Raw genomic sequence first — 15,676 nt, forward strand, 5'->3', positions numbered from 1 at the left:
CCAGGATCAGGTTGGCGACCCCGGCACAGTTGAAGGTGGTAGACAAGCTGCTCAATCCGGGGGGAACGGGATTGCCAGATGCCGCTTACGAAGGCTCGAAATTGGCGGAAGATCCCAGGTACGGGAAGCCTTGTGGGAGTACCCAGCTGGCCAAAACCCTGGCAGTTTATGATAGAGCAGATCCAGCTGCTGCGAGAGTAGTCATTGTGGCGGGATCAGACTTCGAAGGAACGTCTCCCAAGTTGTTCTGGCCGGAGACTCTGATATACTCTTTGCCAGGAGCTGAATTAAATCAGATGTTAACTCTGGTGGTGGCAATAAAGTCGGAGATGCCCTGTGAACCTGAGCTGCTATTGTTTGCAGGAATGAATGATCACCTGCACGCGATGGGACTTCTTGAGCAACTAAAGGGCGATGAAATTCCGACATCGAGGAAGATATGGGAAGCCATTCAGGCATTGTTTGCGGCGATGAATGAAGTGCAAGAGAGTGTTGTCTCGAGATTTGGGTCCAAGACGAAGGTGGTGTTTACCACATCCCCTGGATACGCGAGTATGCCACCCGCCCTACAGTTCGTGTACGCGGTCTTGATCCTGATAGCAGAAGGGAATGAATGGCGGATTCTATTGGCAGCCTCCAATCGGGAGTTGGAGCCATCGAACCTGAGGCTTCGCAAGTCAGAATTGGCGGCGGCATGGGCGGACATATCTCATGCACTGAGGGGCTTTTATGGACTAGCCGACATCCTGATCGTATTAGACGAGGTGCTCTTGCTAGAGATATCGAACTTTGCCAGGCAACTCAAGTTCAACCCAGTCATCGGGGACGATCACCCGGCGATAAGCAAATTAACGGCCAGCTTGTGGTTTCGGAGTATGGATGTGAAGATCACAAACTCCACCAGCAAGTCTAGAGGTCCCAGTAACGAGAGAAGAAATGTGGCCGAGACGGAAAAGCAATTGGAATCGATGAAATATCGTTTGACTCAAGAGAATGGCTGGTGGCCATTTTTGACACCAAGGCTGGAGAACGCCACGAACAAGACAAGGGAGGAAGCACCACCCCTCGTGAAACAAGTCTGGAGTTTTCTGGAGAAACAGCTGGAGCTGGCCGAAACAAGAGACATGACGGTGGCTAGATTTGTCTCGGCCGCCAATGAAGTGACGATTGGAGGGTTCTGGAGAGAGCACGCCAAAGGCGAATTGAAGACTAGGAGGGATTACGAGATTCTCAAGTTCTTGAGTCCTTGCTGGGAAAAGGAATTCTTGGCAGGAATATTCGGTACCACGGCGACTATCTTTGGAGCCTTCGTGCAGGAGATACTGGGCATGCCCATCAGCCTGCTCTTGGCCCTGTATTTGGTCTACCCCAGATACTTGTTCAACATGGGCCCAGCATACATGTTTAGTCGAGGAGTGGAGACACTTCGAGTTGATGGGTACCTGGCACTGGTACTCTTGACCCATGAGGAATTGGTGTCGTTTCATCGATTAATGGAATATGGAGAGCCTCTGTCTATGGGGAGAGTCCACACGAGCATTGAAACCAGCTCCTACAAGTGTGCCGCAGGGTTGAAGACGTTGCTAGTACAATACCTCATGATGCAAAATCGGCACATGACGGGTGAAGACGAGAATCCAACTTCGAGAGAAGAATGGAAGAAGACGAACAGAGGGATGCTTCTGTTGACGGACCTATGCCTGGCAATGAGGTCGGACCCAATGGGGATAATCCGGGGTCTAGAGGAGGTGGTGACCTGCATTTATGGTCCAGCAGTGACGTACGCGTTCCCAGATCCCCTGGTGACAACGTATCGTCACTCGGTGACGCACTTGAGTCTCATCAGTATACTGGATGGGACGGCGCTAAATTGGTGTCAACAAGAGGTGCTCAGAGCGCGTATGAGCAACACGGTACTCTTTGGAAAAGTGAAAGATGCCGAGCTGATAGTGTGCAACTTCAGGGGACAAATGCAATGTAGAATGGGAGGCAAGCGAGAGGGCCCCATTGAAATGTATCCCAAGTTTTGGAACTTGAACCCATTGACGGCCGACGGACGAGAAGTCTTGAGAATCCCCGCCTGGAAGGAGTGCTTTGCACTAGTTAAGAGGGAGCTGGAGGCCATAATGGAGAAAGAAATCCTCCCAGCCACCATGCCTGAGTTCCCGATAGTCAGGAGGATGACCTTGGGAATGAACAGTCCCTTGGTAGTTCCCTCCATAATGGCGAAGATGACGACGGAGGAAATACAGAAGCATTTCACGGATGGCTGGGACCCCCTGTTCATCGGCTACACGGCGGCGGTCTACTTCCATACCAGCGAGACGAAGGTAAATTCGTGGACGACGCAAGCGAAAAAGAGTAGAGGTTCGCAGCCCCCCGGATATGAGGTGCGGAAGGTCTTGAGAACTCTAGAGAAGGAGGGACTTGAGAACATGCTACCCATATGGGATGATGGCAGGATGATCGTGATGGAGGGGCACGTCGCATTGGTGGACGACATGAAATTTGCCACGAGAAAATATAAGGCACCCTATGGCTTGGAAAAGGTGGAAATGAGACAGGAGGGAACAGAACTAGATGCAGCAGGTCAACTGCATGTAGCACTGACGGAATACAAAAAGCTGGATCCTACGACACCATCACCACTGTCAGTGGACACGCCTGGAGACAAGAGGAGTGGACCCGTCGAGGACCGATTTAAGAAAATTCTCGAGAGAAGGAGACATGAGTCAGAAGAAGAGAGTATGGATGAAACTCTCAGTGAAGCCGGTGAGGACATGGAAGTGGGGAATACGCCTGAACCAGGGCCATCAGGGGAGGAGCTCACCACTCAAGAGCTGTTGAACGACTTGAGCGAGGAGAATTGGGCAGATACTGCCACCCCACCCCTGAATCCGTCCCCCCGGAAGAATCTGGAATTGCCATTGGCAAGTGAGACCTTCAATATGGGGATGATACTCTTGAGCTCGGAGGAAAGGGAAAAGAACACTTTCGAAGGGAACAGGGACATATTCCTGGGATCCCTGAAGGACGATGCTTGGCAGGAGTTCTTGGAAGAATTCAATCAAGAAGTGGGCAGCGAGACGACGCTGGACAAATTCAAGGAGGAACTGTGGGACACAGTCGTAAGATTTGGAGAACCGCTTCTGATAGGAACGGGCCTGGATGAGAAGGCGAGAAAAGAGCTACTGAGCAAGCTGGTAGAGCTGAGGAATTCACGATCAAAGACTAGAGAAGAAAAATGTGAGGACAGCTCTACTCGGAGACAAAAAACTGTAGATAAAATGGTTGACGATATAAAAAGGGATAAGGTTGGGACTAGTAATATGATTAAAAGTACTAATATCCTTAAGGCTCGAGCAGGGGGGAGGCAAGAGTTGGAAGGAGTGGATGGAGAGGTCGAATCAGTGATGGTAGCCACAACACCCTCAAGTAGAGATGTGAAGACTCGCAAGAGGAAGAGAGAAGTGGAAGGATTGGGTAGTCCTTCAGTGGATGCTGTTTCGGAAGGAAACTTGAGAGAGACGGCGCCCATGATTTTGGCTCGATGCAAGACGGCGGCATACAAGAGCAGCTCGGAGCTCAGAAGACCACTTGAAGTAGAGAGGGAAATAGAGGTTTCCACCAGTTCGACATCGGAGGAAGACTTCAAGACTCAGAAGATAAACGTGAAGAGAGGTTCAACGAACGGACAGACATGGGAAGTAGATGTCGGCAAAGAATGGATCTCGAAAGCACACCAGGCCACGGGCAAGCGAGTGACAAGTGATCCATTGGAGAGGAACAAGACGAGGAACACCTCCCGGACGTGGTGGGTGGCCCTTGAAACATTGAAAGAAATGGAGGACTGCTGGAAGAAGTTGGACAGTGGAGTAGCTCGCAAGCGACGCAATTGGGCCACCCAGCAAAAAGCCGAGGTTAATAGAATAGAAGTGGCAAATCATCTGAAGAGGTCCTGGCAGAGTTTGTTGAAGGATCATTTTGAAGAATCAATGAGGACACCCTCATCAGCACCACCATTAATGGCGAATCCCTTCGTTAGAACTGCAGGACAATTAATGTTCACCTGGAGTCTGGTGGGGATAGAGTTGGAAACGCTGACCTCGTATGACAGGCTGAAGTTGGGAAGCAAGAAGCTAGATGTGTATCAGGCACTGATGCAACACGTAGCCAGGGATAATTCAGGCATGAGCCTGGCTAGAAGAAAGGATGCCACGTGTTTCTTGAGATGGATAATGTCGATGATGTCTGATAGCACCATCCTGGCATGCCAACAGAGAGCAAGCGTAAGCAAAAACATGGAAAAAAGAGTCTCAACGGTCATCTTGAACGTGTATCAGAGCACAGGAATAGAAAAGGAAGAGGGTTCCAGACTATCCCTAGAGAACCATAGGAAGCTAGACGAGGTACGGAGGTTTTATAATAAGAAGTTCGAAGAAGAACATGATGTTCACCGTAACCTGGCCTCGTCAAAGCAGTACTCGAGGCTCAGCGAGAAGGGGGAATACCAATATGTGTCTGGAGTGATGGGAATGGCCTACAACCCCTTCTTAGACTCGGAAGCTGGAGGCGCCCACAGGAACCATGAGGTAGCGGAGCTGCTGAAGTTTTGGACAGAAAGAATAATGGAAATAGACGCGGTGGAAAAAGAGGGGCGGAGCCTGGGCCTGATTCTTGAGGAAACACCAGAGGTGGTGAGCATACCGCGTTCAAACAAGAGAGTTGAAGTGAACATGGGCGATGGAGATGGCTTGTTAACCACGAACTTGGGAGTGGTATGGAAGCTATTAAGACCCTCCTGGTGTCCACATCCCCACGCGAGTCTGATCGAGGAAACCACCGAGCGAGTGAGGTTAGCACCAACGGAAGATGAAGATCTGGCAAAGTTGAGAGTGCTGCATAAGCTAATTTCACCTCAGATGCAAGAGCCAGGCGAAAAGACGAGTAATCCCGGGTCAGCAAAGAAATTGGAGCCGGGTAGCTGTCTGGATTCGACGTGTGGAAACGGAGAGCTTACCTGCGATGGACGGTCATGCGTTAGAATACTGTCATTTCAAAAAGAAGACCTGGTCACTTGGTTCGAAGACATAACAGAAAGGGAGAAAAGTGAAGTGCAAATAGTAGCGGAGTGTTACGCGAGAACCACGGTGAATATAGCGACAGCTCTCGGATTCTTCTCGAGAATGTGTAGTCTGCAGTCACTGGAAAGACTAGAATCTGAACATCATTTAGTTACGGCGTTGAGCGTAGAATCATGGCCCGGGGTGTTGCAGGTGACTCAAAAACACATCCGGAGCTGGAAGGTTGGTCTCGAGGCGGAAATGGGATTTCCCATGAGCGAAGCTTATGGCTTGCCATTGAACGCGAAATCGCTGATAGGGTCAATGATGGCCAACTTGTGCGGAAGTCACTACCCACTGCACATGGTGATGGTGGAAGCATCCAGCCAGAGAGTACTGGTGGACAAGGCCTTCTCAGTGCCCAAGTGCGTGAGGTTGGCTCGGATATCGCATCACTCGCACAAGTTGTTGAGAAAAATCAGAGGGACAGTACCAAAAGAATTGAGAGATGACTTGAGTGAAATCTGGGGAGAAGAACTTTTGAAGTTGGAGAGAGAGAACACAAGCGATCACGAGAGACAAAACGTGATCGGAAAACCTGTGGGAACTGCTCCAAACCTGGAAGATAACGACACGATACATGAGAAAATGATGGAGCTTGAGCCTCTCTTGGAAGCCTCGGGGGAGCGTACCCTCAGGAGCATTGAAATCACCCATGGAGAATGCCCATGCCACTGTTAAGCGCAAACGGTGTGGTATCCAGATCACAAGAACCTTTGCCTGGTGTGGGATACGGAAGAAATCCGGTCGATCGGACTACCGGATCACCGACAGAAGGTGACGATCTTGGTAGTGAGTACGATCTTGGCTCTGAGATGGATAGAAGAGAATATAACAAAGTATCGGGAAGCGGGGACGCCAACGGCAGAGTCAATATACGCGATAGACTACAGTAGGAGACTCGAGTTGTTTGAGACTGCGTGCAAGGTATTCGCCATACCAACGGAAGTCAGACATGTCTGGAGCCGTTTGAGGTACTTCCCATGGTTTCGGGCGACGCTGACGTCCTGGTTGTACATGACAACGAAAGATCACATGAGAAAACATCAAAAGGAGTATCGACAGTTCCAGGCCGAGATTGGGCCGGAAGCTTTCAAGGGACACCTGTTAACCCATCGTAATGCAATCACGACAGGATGGAAGAGAGTGGGTAAAATGTCTAGAGACAATACCAAGGCGAGGGAATCGATACTAGAGGAGGACCTGGTGAAGAACGTGAGCTTGAGCCTGCACAATTCCTTTTGTTTGAACCGGGAATCTAGGGTGAAGGCACTACCCAAACAAGCAAAGAGGTTGCAAGAGCAAAGACAATGGATGCGATCCTATGAGCAGCTGAAGGCTTGGGAGGAGATTGTGATTAGCTCCGATGATGAAGAGGAACTGTTGAGACAGTTTGCCGTATCTAGTACTTCAGGGTGCAGTACCTCCAAGGCGAAGAGTGCGAGATGAGCAGGTGGCTCGAATGGATCTTGAGTCTTGAGAGGGAAAGGGGGCTTGAGCGTGGATCCGGGTGAAACCTGGGTTCACGAAAAAGAAATTTTAACAAAACAAGATATTGTTATTAATATGCTATATCTATTATATAAACGAAAATGCTGCATGACAATTTCCTAATTGAATGGGACAAAAGAAATTTTAAATTGGCTTGAAAAGCGAGAATTCAAGGGTGCAGGTGTGTGCAGATTTTGATTGCTGTTTAGCGATAGTGTGAAAATTTTACATGGCTGTGAATTTTGGGGTGTAGATAAGCTTAAGTCTGCTGCAAACTTCTGTAAATGACCACTGGCACTGTATCTTGAGTAACACTCGGTTTTCTGGGACTTACTGGGAGAAGACAGCACGCGATGAGGACATCGATCTCGAGTCCGGGGAGTATGTGCCAGTCGGTCATATTTGGAAGTTTGACCTTGAGAGAAGCAAAAAGCACTTAATTTTGGAGTGAAATTTAATTTTTCAAAATTTCGAATGGAACCTATCATGCACGATTTTCTCGCGATAACTGAAAATCAAAAAAGAGAAGTCAGAACGATCGAGTGACAATCGCGGGAAAGTTGCTAGAAAAATCAGTGGGAAATTGCTATTCGCAATTTCAGTAGCAATAATAATCGAGAGTAGAGCTGTCCCATCTGAAACAGAGACGAGCGCATTTCCACGAACTGGATTGTTGTGACTGGAGTACTATTATTAACTGGACCAGAGTGAACCTTCGGTGGAAAGGTGGACAGCTGGAGTGTCCCAATGGTTCACGAGAACTTACAGTCTAGAGTAAAAACTTGTTCTTGTTATTGAAACTGACTAACATTAAACTCATTTTAGTTACTTTATTGATTCTTGAGTTGCTTACCGACTTATTTACTTCCTGGTTCTTGAGCGTGCTACAATGTGAGTACTAATTTAAATTTCTAGAGTGTGTTTTATAATTGTTATGTTGAGGTAAGGCGAGTTTTAGGTTGATCCATCTGAAATGGATCAAAGTTCCACTGTCTAATAAAAAGTAACTTAACGGATTGTTCCAACCCGGTTTTTAACGGCGTTCATGTATTTTGGGTATCTAGAGACCTAAGTATGGGGACGTTTCTAATTCTAGAGTGGGGGGATATTTTAGTAGTAGCCTTTAAGCTGTAACGGGTCGTAGTCTCATGTCACAAGCGAACCGAATTGGCTCCGACTGATTTGAGGTACAAAAACACAAGAGACAGTGTCCCTGACTCTTGAGCCAATGGTTATAGGGCCTATTTTTCTTAAGCCTCATGTGTGACTGCAGTAGACGAATGTTACATTAATTGATATCTAGATTCATTTTGATAAGGATGAGAAGCTAGGAGTTGGGGGAAAGGGTTGATCCATCTTCGATGGAGATGATGATTTTTATCTACTGAACAAAAACAATAGTAATATAATAAGTAGTAGCCCTGTTTTTAGGAGTAACCTCGTGGTCTGGGTATAGTGAGACCCAGCCATGAGCTCACTGTTTCTGCATGTAATCTAGTTAATTTGAGTGTTTTGACCGAAGCCGAAAGCAGTAACGTTTTTGTCGACCCGATGTTAGAAAGACCACCGAAAAGTACTGGCTTGGTAGAGACGGTGAAAAGTATGCAAAGCTCTGTTTAGACGTTAGCCAGTCGTCTTAAGACTTAGTTTTGTCTTCCGTCGATATGTATCTTCCGGGCGAATGTTACAAATCAAATGTAACTCAGTAAGTTTTCTAATGACGAGTCTTAATCAAGGGAAGTAAGTTTAAACTCAAGAATATAGTTTTGACTCTGGACCATTGGGAGACTTCACTTGTCCACCTTTCCGTTGAAGGTTCACACTGGTCCAGTTGATTTTAACTCCGCTCTCGTGTTCGTTTGGTCTCCTATATCAGATAGGACAGCTCTACTCTCGTTTTCTATGATGGAAATTGCGAATAGCGATTTCCCACTGTATATATTTGACGACTTTCCCGCAATTGTTAATTCGATTGTTCTCATTTTTCATTTTATGTTTTCAGTTGTCGCAAGAAAACTGAGCATGACAGGCTCCATTCGAAATTTTGAAAAATAAAACTTCACTCCAAAATCACGTATATTCGTGTCCCTCAAGGTCAAACTTCCAGATATGATATGACAGACTGGCACAAACAAGCACATCTTATACAATTTAAAAGTCCTGAAGGTCTTAAGCATTGTTTGCTTGAAAACTCCTAGTTGTTTTTCCTCATCTTGAGGGCGCGGGGTAAGTGTAAGAAAAAAAGGAAATATGACTGGAAACGAGGGGACTGATCTTTTACTCATAATAACAGGGCTGGAACTTATAGATTAAGAAAAAAAATTATAAATTTAATTTTAAAAAAATATGTAAAATCTAAAACTCGCTGAAAAGGAAGAATCTCAACCGAGCTCAGAAGGTCCAGCGGCGCACCACCAGACTCCTCAGGCCTGTAACTCCTTCCCCCAGACCAGTTGACAGACCTGTCTGTAAATTTCCTCAAAGGGCGCTCCACAAACAGGCACAAACATATCACATCTATTTAATAAGTTTATCACAATTAGGCTAATATATTGTTATTAATATATAAATATTTCGATTTTGTTATTTTGCGTCTCATGTTCTACTCGCTGGCTTGCAATGCTGAGCTTGCGTCGTTGTATTGCCTCAGTGTAATTACAATAAAGTTACACTTATCTAATTTATGAAATGCCAATGGTATTTCACTGAGTGAAACGTTTGCAGGACGAATGTAACAAATTTGGTTGACTTGAAAATTTCTGATCTGATTTATGTTAAGATGATAAAAAGTGTTGGGGGAGGTGTTTTCAATAATTTGACCAGATGTTTATAATGGGAAATGTTTGTTTTTGTTATGTGAATTTTAAAGTTTACAGGCTAAGGCATGGACGTTGTTATAGATCAATAATGCAGTCTGTTTTAAGCTCTGGTTCAAGTGTTGCGGGGAAGATCAATCTGTCCTTAAAGACTGTGGCGTTTATGTATTTCCTGTTCTCTGTGCTGTAAGCTTCAAACTTTCTTGGGACGTTTTTATTATGGGGAAGAGAATTGAAAACTCTGAATCTAATGTATCATGCTAGATGACGCGTCCGATTTTTTTTTACATTTTGTGTTTAGGACACAGATAGTAGACTGGCTTCCGCGCTCTTACGCCTTTATGGAGGCTTGGTGTTTGGCACTCTTCCTCTGGGCAATGGCTTGCAAGGAAAATCCCGAGCCAGTGTCTTTGGTTAGTGTTTTTTTAAAAAATCCTTCAAGTTTTGCTGTTTTTCTCATCAGCAAGTTAATAAATGTCATTTCGCAGTTGCTGGTGTCTTTGGTCACGGGTATCGTGTTCGATATCATCCACATGTGGCTCTCATTTGGATCATCCTATAAAACTTTAGTTGGTATGTATCTATCATACTTTAGGTAGCCAACATGTCGATTTTAATGCTATAAAAAATGAGAAATTGATTTGGCTAAATGTTAAGTAAGTTTTTGTAGATGTTAAATGTGTGGTATGGTTGTTGTGTTTATAAAAAAAGAAGTTCTTGTTATAGATTGATTAGCTTAGAAAGCAGCGCGAATTTGTAGATAGAGTTGATGTCTGTTGTTCTTCGTCACCCACATCGCATGGAAAATTTGCCTATCTCTGTTCACTTTATTTCGATAGCACTTTGCACCTTTGTGCTATTGGGTTGACTTTACAGCTAGTGAAACTGCTGTCAACACGACTATCCGGGAATATCGAAAAACTCCTCAGCGTCACAGTGATAGATAGCCACTTGAAATGTAAGTTATTTTACTGAGTTTTGCATCAGACCGTGTTTTAGTGCAACGGCAGCCTTTTTTTTTCAATTTTAGTTACAATGCTTGCTCATGTTGGATTATATGACGCATGATATATTATCCCTTTCTCTACAACTTTCCCTGATTTGTTGCAAAATTTTGCATGTTTTTTTCCTCTCCTCATTTGTATGGGAGGGTTTTTAACGATTGTAACCCTTGCGATAGCTAGGGTATTGCAATTGGGTACTAGACTTTTTTTCCGAAAACAACTTTTTCCAGAGTCCATTGGCTCATAATGAATTCAAATTTTGTAGTGTTTGTTGTACAGTTAGCCTAGTGGTAGCGAATACGCCTGGGACGGCAAAGGTCCTGGGTTCAAATTTGACCAGGACCAGTTTTTTTCAAACGGTAAATGTTCCGGTTCAAAAAATTTTCCGGTTCAAATAAAAAGGTTATTTTTATTTGTTCTGTCGGCCTGTTATTTCGGCCTGCTTATGTTTTGTCGACTTGGTTGCCGCATCTAACAATCGCTAAGAGTAAGACTTATATATTTCTTGCTGATTCTTTTTTTTTTCAGGAAAAAGTCTTAAAATTTGTCACGCTCAATTTTGATTTTTCACGGTTTGACTTGTGATTTATTTTCAAGTTCAGTGCATGTCCATTGTTAAAAAGAAGGTAAGCTCCACTATCGAATAGCAAAAGTGTGAAAGTCACGAAAAACTTCATCGCTCTCTGATTTCGAAAATGGAAATTAATTATCAGATTTCCCAGCGAAATAAAAGTTTTACGTATTGATCCAGTTTTCTCAAATTTGGTTAATTTCAAAAAAGCGCCAATCGTAAATCGGTCAAGAAATTCAAAGAGCTTAAAGGGCATCTATTTTTTTCGTTAAAAATCAAAAGTTTCGATTTTTCAGCAATTTTCGCTACAGTTTAAAAATCCGGCCGAATCGAAATTTGCTTTTCACAGTGGTTACAATTTTACCAGATCGATTTGTTAAAATTTCACTTTTTTAAAATTATTTTTCGTCTGTTTTTATCGGCTTGATAAATTTGGGCCTATTTGATATTGACTTAGTGGCCTCTTGGTTAAGAATTTTTTGGTTTTCTTTTCGACATGAAGGGTTTCTGCTCAGGTTTTTTTCGGCTTTGTTACCGCTTGATAATTATAAATTCAAATCCAATCAAAAATCTGGTGCATCTGGCATAGAGGTAAAACAACTGCTTGAGACGGCAAAGATTTGCGGTGCGAATGCGGGTGGGCCCTTTTTTGCTGCAAAGTTTTTGTGCTGTTTCGGGCTTTCGTCCGTCTGTTGATTTTTGTCGGCTCAGTTGACGTGGCTCGATAGTTAAGCTTTATTCCAAGTTGCTGTAACCCCCATGCTCGAGACGACAAAGCGCGGGAGCTTGATTCCAGTTGAGACCTTTGTTTCTTGCATAGAAACAGAAAGTTTTGGCTAATTTAGATTATTGTCTGCCTGCTGATTTTTCTCTGCTTAGTTCCGCAGAAAGGACTTTTTTTGAAAACTTGGATTCTGTATAGCATTCCCAAAGCTCTTTGTAGAATTTCTAAAGGTGCATGCATTTTTGCTCCGGATATTTTGGGCTTTTGTTGCAATTATCATTGACAAAAACGAGTTTCTGAATTTTTTTCCGTTTGATTTTCATAGTCATTCATATTTGTATCGCAAGTGGTGCGAAGCTCATCTTCGCCTCTTTGTACAATTCTGTCGCTTTTCAGAAAGCGGTTGCGTGTCGTCGGGTCTTTTCTATTTCTCGGTGACAATGGCTGTCGTAGCGATGCTGCTCAAGCCAGTCTACATGCTGTTTCTCAGCTCTGAGTATGGGAAGCGGGGAGGAGATGTGTCCACTCTGTTCAAGGCGCCAACAGGCAAGTGAAAGTTCTAACGGGATTATGCAGTTAATGTACATGTAGCACAATGTTCCAACCATAGACATCTTTGCTAAAAGTATATATGGAATGTTACTTTTCAGGAGGCATAGGAAATATGATGCCCCAGGGTGGACAGGCATACCAGAATCTAGACGGACATGATGATAGAGCTAGCATGCTGGGCGCAGGTGTCAAAGACCCCAACAGCGCATTTGCTGGATCGCAAGGTTTTCAGGGACAGCAGCCACAGATGGGAATGGGTGGGGGTTACGGATATTAATTCCTAAGATTTGAGAACTGGTCAACTGACTACATGCTGAAAGACTAGTCCAAAGATCGAAAGACAATTTATACTGAAAATGGGCGTGGGTAAAGATAACTAACAATTCAGTACTGTGCATGCTTGACGAGTTATAGGGTGGGTGATGATGATTCCAGCTTAGATGTAGATTCCAACAAGACGTATTTTTTGTGCATTATATTATACTGGGATCCAAATCGTTTATAGATTGGTTGCTTGGCTAATGATTACCTTGAACTGACCATAAATTGGCTTTGAACGGAATATAGCTCGTATTTATCCCCAATATTGGGTATAATTTGAACGTATGCCCGTTTTTAAACCACTTGGTTACTTAATTTTATTCGGAGAAATAAAGAAGATTATTGTTCGCCTCAATCGCAGCATAATCGCTAGAATGAAGTAAGATGGACATGCCAAAGGTTTGCTCATCAACTTTCAGACAAGAAAGAAAAAAAGATTGGTTCAGTTCAACTTCTTTATTTTATCAGTGCTAATAGTTCTGAGTCTCCTTGAAATATTATAATATGGCAGCTTATATAGTTTGTTTCATGCCCAAAAGCTGACAGTATCACAGATTCTAGTAATATCGACCTCACAACTTTTTTCTGTAAACGTCAATGCTCGAAATTTATTTATGATGCATTAAGTCTTTCGTATATTTATACTAGTCTGTAAAGTTTTGAATAATCAACTATTTAACAAATATAAATTAACTATATTTGACTATTATTTCAATTGAAATTCAAATACAAGTTTTATAAAATATCGGTTTTGACTTATTAGTCTTCTCTTAATATGTGAAATGGGATACGGTAAATTGTACCAGTGCGAGTTTTCCTTAGCGAGCTTAATTTTCTCTAGAAGAAGTTCTTAAAATATTGATCGTTATGACGCCTATGGGAGTATGCGGAAGCCAGGGTGTTGATTCCTTCATTAATTCGTCTGGTACGGTCTGCGTTCCACGCCTGTTGGGAATGCACCACTTTTTTAAAGTGGGAAGAAGGCGCACTCATGCATCGCTCGTTCCCTCCAATCGACCCAAAATTACTCGGCCGCATCCGGGATGCAGGTTGTCTTGAGAAGTGACTTAAAGGCTCTTGTAAACTTGAAACATTAATGCCATGCTCTCTGAACAATACCTGTGTATCTTCTCGGATTTCCCGACTATGGTCAATCTGACGTTCTAATTTATTCAAAAGCCGATCTATTCGCTCCTTTTCAGGGGTTATATTTTTAGTCTGAGCTGTCAATTTGGAGGCAGAAGCTTGGTTGTATCGGCGTGGAGCAGGCAAAGACATTACTGCAGAAATTGTGGAATTGATTTTTATTCCCTTTCGGGGTCAAAGACTTCTCTTCATTTTAATTCATCGTTGCTGTATGAAATAAAACAATACAGTAATACGTTATATTGTAAAGGGGAATTTGTAAATTTGATAGTGGTGTAGTACACGAAATTCTTCTAACCACTACTGAACAGTGAGTTTATTCGACTCAACGCGTGTTTTAATGAAAAAAGAAACGTGAATGTATATAACAAACTACGGCATGTTTTGGCATCACCGGTAAAATGAGACAGTACAGAAAAGGCTGTACAATTGTAGAGCGAGTACTCATTTACTATGGTAAGATGTGTAAGAACCTTCTTATTATTTATGAGAAGAACGCTGCGGGATTAATAGAGGGAAAATATTCGTATCTGATACTTACTTTGTAGCTTAACACGAACGCTAAATATCCAAGAAAGCGTCGCTTTGGACCTCCTCGCAATTCTTTACATAGCCTGTACCCCAATATAATCATCCCCAATTCCATGCTTAATATGCGAAGTGATGTGGCGATAAATTTAAGCTTATTTTTATCGCGGGGGTGGAGCGACTGAAGAACAAATTAGAGCGGGCCCTGAAGTCAAATGGTTACTTGGCCACATTGTTTTAAAATGAGTGTGTATGCAGCGTTTGGCAGGAAGGGTAGATAATGATAAGACAATGCTATAATTTGCTTCATTTGGATCTTGTGCTTTTATTTCCGTCATTTCTTCTAAAAGACCTTTTTTCAGTCAATACCGCGTCCTAAATTGAACTCTGCGCGCATGTTAATTGAAGAAATTACGTTTGCTGCATGATATTTTCTGGACTCTTCTACAGGTTTTTCTGAACTTATTAAGAGTAATGAACGTAGTGAAGACTCTCAAATAGGTCTCGGTGATTTTTTTTTGTTTTTTTTTCATGAAAAAGTCTTGAAATGCTCTAATAACTACAGACGTGCATTCATATATATTAATGCATTTGCATATATGAATGCACTTAAGTATATATTCACTTTTTGATTTCAATTGGGCTCTTTTTTCTTATAGAGTAATTTTTCTGTTCACATCGTCGGATTGTAATAAAATTTGGCATGCGGACTGATAAGGCCATGACAAACATATTTAATCTTCATATTCAACCTTGCAAAACCACTCGTTACCATGAAATCGATGCTCATGTGAGGTAGGGTGGGGGGAAGAAAAAGAGCCTCAATGGAAATTCATTTGCGGAAGCTTACGTAAACAGCATCTATTTTTTTCGTTAAAAATCAAAAGTTTCGATTTTTCAAAGTCAGTGTGTTTTTTATGTTAACTTTCATTACTCTTTTTCAATCTTCGATTGGCTATGTTTTAAGCTTAAAACAATTTTCGCAGTTTAAAAATCCGACCGAATCGAAATTTGCTTTTCACAGTGGTTACAATTTTACCAGATCGATTTGTTAAATTTGATAGTGGTGTAGTACACGAAATTCTTCTAACCACTACTGAACAGTGAGTTTATTCGACTCAACGCGTGTTTTAATGAAAAAAGAAACGTGAATGTATATAACAAACTACGGCATGTTTTGGCATCACCGGTAAAATGAGACAGTACAGAAAAGGCTGTACAATTGTAGAGCGAGTACTCATTTACTATGGTAAGATGTGTAAGAACCTTCTTATTATTTATGAGAAGAACGCTGCGGGATTAATAGAGGGAAAATATTCGTATCTGATACTTACTTTGTAGCTTAACACGAACGCTAAATATCCAAGAAAGCGTCGCTTTGGACCTCCTCGCAATTCTTT

At 43.0% G+C, this 15,676-nt stretch overlaps 1 protein-coding gene across 1 annotated transcript; it reads left to right on the forward strand.

Moving 5' to 3' along the window:
• Positions 1–9,490: 9,490 nt before the first annotated feature.
• On the forward strand, positions 9,491–13,339 carry LOC134840137 (type-1 angiotensin II receptor-associated protein-like). Its single transcript, XM_063855832.1, has 5 exons — positions 9,491–9,616; positions 9,732–9,843; positions 9,919–10,003; positions 12,126–12,275; positions 12,380–13,339. The coding sequence occupies exons 1-5, from the start codon at positions 9,522–9,524 to the stop codon at positions 12,556–12,558; spliced, it is 621 nt and encodes a 206-aa protein (XP_063711902.1). The 5' UTR covers positions 9,491–9,521; the 3' UTR covers positions 12,559–13,339.
• Positions 13,340–15,676: the final 2,337 nt, after the last annotated feature.

Source organism: Symsagittifera roscoffensis, chromosome 1 (assembly GCF_963678635.1).
Source record: "Symsagittifera roscoffensis chromosome 1, txSymRosc1.1, whole genome shotgun sequence".
In the NCBI taxonomy this organism is placed as follows: Eukaryota; Metazoa; Xenacoelomorpha; order Acoela; family Convolutidae; genus Symsagittifera; species Symsagittifera roscoffensis.

Excerpts from the sequence above, each read along its gene's own strand:
- LOC134840137 (XM_063855832.1), top strand. The coding sequence starts at position 9,522 with ATGCAGTCTGTTTTAAGCTCTGGTTCAAGTGTTGCGGGGAAGATCAAT. Across the intron at positions 9,617-9,731 it reads TATTTCCTGTTCTCTGTGCT|GACACAGATAGTAGACTGGC; the intron begins GTAAGCTTCAAA and ends TTTTGTGTTTAG. Across the intron at positions 9,844-9,918 it reads ATCCCGAGCCAGTGTCTTTG|TTGCTGGTGTCTTTGGTCAC; the intron begins GTTAGTGTTTTT and ends GTCATTTCGCAG.